Source organism: Gadus chalcogrammus, chromosome 5, assembly GCF_026213295.1.
Source record: "Gadus chalcogrammus isolate NIFS_2021 chromosome 5, NIFS_Gcha_1.0, whole genome shotgun sequence".
Classification (NCBI taxonomy): Eukaryota; Metazoa; Chordata; class Actinopteri; order Gadiformes; family Gadidae; genus Gadus; species Gadus chalcogrammus.
In genome coordinates, this window is record NC_079416.1 from 8,825,844 (window position 1) to 8,830,843 (window position 5,000).

Consider the following 5,000-nt stretch of genomic DNA (forward strand, 5'->3'; position numbering starts at 1 on the left):
GCGGAATACATGAGGGGAGAGAAGGAGGGAATGAGGGAACATAGGAATAGATGAGAGGGGAGAGAGGAGGAGGTAGGAAGGAGAGGTGGGGTGGGGTGGAGGGGCAGGAAGAGAAGAGGATAAGTCAGGAGATGAGAGACAGAGAGAGAGATGTGTTCCTTGGGATTTGAAGCGTAGGCATGCATGCTTTTGTATTCCTAGTGGGTGTGCACTGTATTTGTGTGCTGCGCACGTCATGGTGTTTCTGTCATTGTTTGTATGCATACATATGTGTTTTTTAATCGCTCTGTATGTGTGTGTGTGTGTGGGTGGTTCGAATGTGCACATGTGTGGGTATACCACAGAGGTTGTCTGAAGAGCCAGCAGAGCGTGCTGAGTTGCTGCCACAGCTGGCGCAAACACACACTCTCTCTCTCACACACACACACACACACACAATAAAGCTAGATGCATTGAAGATATGCACACACAGTGTGGTGGAAGCCAACACAAGAGAGCAGAGAGCAAGCTTGTCACACGCAAGTCCTTAACTCATATAGACACACACTCACATGACTCACTGTGCTTATTCACACTTACATGCACTTGATCCAAAACCTCTGCCCTCAGCCAACATGTGTGCATGCAAAAACACACACACACACACACACACACACACACACACACACACACACACACACACACACACACACACACACACACACACACACACACACACACACACACACACACACACACACACACAGTGGTCAATATCTCTCAAAATAATTCTGTCAGAATTATCAAATTACACATTACAGCAGATATCTAAAGATCCAATGCTCTTCAAAATAATTAAGATATATGTTTGTCTCTTATAGGCGGTCACAATTTTCACCCAAACCAGCCAAGAAACAACTAATCAAGGCTAGCCAATCAGGAAAGTTCTCGACAAAGTCAAACTCCTGGTTGCCTTTCCCTGCTCAACTACGCTGACCTGCACTTGCAAGATTGGACATATGTGGTGTGAAGGGCTTAGGGCATTTTAAAATTCTTGTAGTTTAGCAACATTTCCTCTAAAATCGTGCCTACTGCTGCTTTAACTCATGTAACTTATAATGCAGTTGAAAGTAATGTTAACCACACAACACCTTGTATCTAATGACCAAGCCCACCACTGAGAGGAGAGAACAATGAGATGGCTTTATGATCTATTTTTCGCCGCTTTAATTCAACCTGCAAAGCAATCATGCAATGCAATGCAGTAGTATAATGAGGTAATACAATGCTAGTCCCTTCATGATCTGCTACATTTTTGGAGTTTCTTGTGAAAATGTATGGACCCAATGTTGCTGAGAATTTCCAATTGGATCAACATAGGGCAAATTTGATCATTTCTGAAACTACAGTATGTTGCTCCCCCTACTGGCTTCTCTTTGTTTTATTGTATGCCAAAGGTCTAAATTTGTCTTCCAAAGCCCCTCTTTCTCTCTTTATTACTCTCCCTGTCCCTTTTCACTCAGCCCCCTTCTCAACCTCTCTCTCCCTCTTTTTCTCCCTCTCTCAATCTCTCCCACTCTCACTCTGACTCTCATGCTCTCCCACTCTCTCTTTCACCTCTCTCACTCTCTCACACTCCATCCCGTGCCCCATCTCTTGCCAGCACTTTGCCGTTATGGTGGCTATCGATCGGGTAGGGTGATTATTATTCTTCAAGCAGAGCCGACTCTCTATCACGCACACACTCAGTACCTCCCCCACCCCTCTCTGACACACACACACACACACACACACACACACACACACACACACACACACACACACACACACACACACACACACACACACACACACACACACACACACACACACACACACACACACACTCACTCTTATCACCTGACAACAAAATGAAAAAAGGCACACACAGAGAACACAGAATCGCAAGGGTATTCACTATAACAAAACAATAGACATCACGTGAAAAACACAACACATACGGAGTGCAAGGTGGGACTGGGTGAGGGTGAGGATTTGAAGTTCACAACTTCCAAGTCTGCTTTCACCTGGGGAAGCGATGATACAATCACTGATGTAAAAACAGAAAAACTCATACCTTAAGCGATTATAAGCGACGTTAAAGGGAAGCACAAACACAAGATCCAACAGCTGGGATAGTACCAAAACAGTGTATAGCATAAGCCGTTTCTGATTGGTTTAGAGATTTGCTGGTGCCACAATCTCAACGTAACAAATCAATTTTGGTTGACCAACAAGGATGACCAAACTGTAAACTGTAAAGAAGGTTTGGGTGGAGTCCTTTAAGGTGAATTCGTTGTTTTTTTTTGACTCCGGCTAAGTGTGTGTTGGGTGCCATTGCTCACCTCATGGTCCGTAGGTCCCAGCCCCGAATGGCCGTGTCGTTGGCGGTGGCCAGCTGGCTGCAGTTGTGGTGGGGGCTCCACTTGCCCACGGTGAACTTCAGCTGACCTTTGCCCTCCAGCGTGACAGTGCTAGAGACCTTGGGGAGTCGGTAAGGGGGTAGGGAGGGAAGAGTATACCATTATCAACAACACTGCTGGGAAACACGTCCATCAGATCAAAATGGGAACAAATATAAAATAATTCCACAAAAGGTTTTTCTCCGATACAATGCCACTCTCGCCATTATTAAAACATACATGTATTTTTTATTTGATTACATGCAATACCGATGATGACATTTTGACAAGCCGTCATGATGAAACTCAGTGTCTTATATGCAGCAAAATCTCCCGGGGTGTCTGGGTTCAGCCACTGCTGCAGAGAATAGATGTGCTTCTATATTTAATTGAAATCTAATCTAACCCCACACCATCAAGCAATAAACAGGAATGAGAAGCGCATTATTTTTCACCAGATACAATTTCATTTATGCATACATTCTTTTCCACCACACCCAACAGTCTGTTAAAGAAGAAACTAGGAGCGATCATCTGTGGATCTTCAGAGAATCCCCCGTGTGCTGGCTGTGATGTACATTAGCTCCGACACATGGCCTGTCTTCCCCCATCCCCCCAGCTCTCAACGGACATACACACGCTTATTGAAAGTTATTGACAGGGCGAAACCCGCCACCCAAAGCCATTGGAAGGTCTCGATGTTGGGCACACGCACACACACACACAAATGCCTCCCAGTTGGCCCTGGCTGCTCCCTTGGTGGTGATCCATACGGCAGTTACTTACGGCTCCAAGTATGTATGACCAGACCAAGAATGAGGGGCTAATATTGCTCTTGCTAGTGAGAGGGCTCCGCGAGTGGGCAGAGCTTTTTGAGAAGAAAAAACCTTGTCAAAATAACGGTGGGACATCTCTGAAATTCTCTGCAGCGTAGGATACATTTAATTTGATTTCAAATAACACAACTTGCCGTTTTTTATAATTATAATAATTATAATGGTTGAACTATTTTTTATTTATTTTTTTCTCAATTACAGCGTTATAATGTATAACATGTTTGCCTCACAACTATTTTACTTTGGAGCTGTTACAAAATCTTGATTGTATTTAACCCTGGTAAGTTTTATGAAATATGTGCCTTTTAACTGAGATGCATCTCTGAACAGAACGCACAACAAAAACAAATCAAATTCACTGCAAGTTTATTTCCCACACAGGGTACCCCGAAACATGCATTTTATTTGGAGATTCTGAACCTTTACACAGGTGTCTAAAAAAGGCTCCATGGCTTGTACTCAAAGAGAACAAAGAAGAGGTCCTTGTCCCCATCACCCTCATGGGCTGGGCTCCTGCTTGAACAGAAAAGGAAACACACGTGAGTAACATTTAGGTGACCGGCAACCATATCCACCCCTGAAGATTAATTTAGCCAACTACACTGCATTCCCTTTGAATCTTACTTGCAATGTTTTAGCTTGCAATGGCTACTAGTCATTCGCATTATTAAATTCATAAGACAAAGAAAACATATTATCGTCACAACTTTAAATTACCTTGATTCCATTTCCTCGCCTTCTTGACATGTTGTTCGGTTTTCTTAGATGTCGCTGATTCAGCGATCAAATCGGAGAACGAACGAGCCCCTTTCGCCTGTAGCCCCGCCCACTTGCAGGGGTCCGCCCACTTGCGGCTGGCTCCGGTCTGCAGAGAGACGCTACTCTACGGACCAGAGGCTCGCTGCTCCAGGAGGAGCCCGACCTGATCGAACGCGTGAGGACACTACAGAGTGAGTGTGTGTTAGGAAATGCGGAAGCATTAAAGGGAAACCCTATTTGAGTGGTCTGGGAGCACTGATTCAATTTTAAGGCTTAGTAACATGGTTTGATATGTGACAATATCTATGTAAGATTAGAATTACAATGTGTGTGTGTGTGTGTGTGTGTGTGTGTGTGTGTGTGTGTGTGTGTGTGTGTGTGTGTGTGTGTGTGTGTGTGTGTGTGTGTGTGTATATATATCTATATATATATATACATACATATACACACACACACACACAGACGCCAAATGTACATGCACATTTGGAAGTGTTTGTGGTTTAAATGAGAATATCATGCAATTAGAAGTCAACCCCTGAAAACAAATACATTTCTGACAGAGGGCAGTCTGGCTCTTTGGTCGATCATAGCCGTTGGACTAGGAGTATCTGTACGGTTATGAAACATTAAATTAGTGGCCTCTTCTTTTTTCCCTCTCTCTGCTCCCACCTCTACTCCCTCATCACACGCCTTTTGTCCTCTGGCTGGCTGGCTGGCTCGCTCTCTCCCCCCCCCCCCCCCCCCCTCCCCATGGTGCTCTCTCGCCCTCTCTCTCTCTCCCTATCTCGCTCACTCCCATCGATCGCGCCATCACTCCGCTGCTCTCTGGTATACTCTCATTATTTCAGCTAGAGAGGACACAGGAAGGCATGGGGAGGGAGAGAGAGAGATAGTGAGATAGATATATTTAGATGGAGAAGATGGAGAGATAGGGGGATAGATAGGTTGGAAAAATACACACGTGCGTGCGTGCGTGCGTGTGTGT

General features: G+C 44.8%; 1 protein-coding gene across 3 annotated transcripts in view; it reads right to left on the reverse strand.

Moving 5' to 3' along the window:
• The window catches only part of eipr1 (EARP complex and GARP complex interacting protein 1), a 33,676-nt gene that overhangs the window by 12,219 nt on the left and 16,457 nt on the right, over nucleotides 1–5,000 (reverse strand). For all 3 annotated transcript variants that reach the window (XM_056590115.1, XM_056590113.1, XM_056590114.1), the window contains exon 6: nucleotides 2,364–2,500. In XM_056590115.1, coding sequence (XP_056446090.1) covers nucleotides 2,364–2,500 — 137 coding nt within the window. The remainder of the gene's footprint in view (nucleotides 1–2,363; nucleotides 2,501–5,000) is intronic.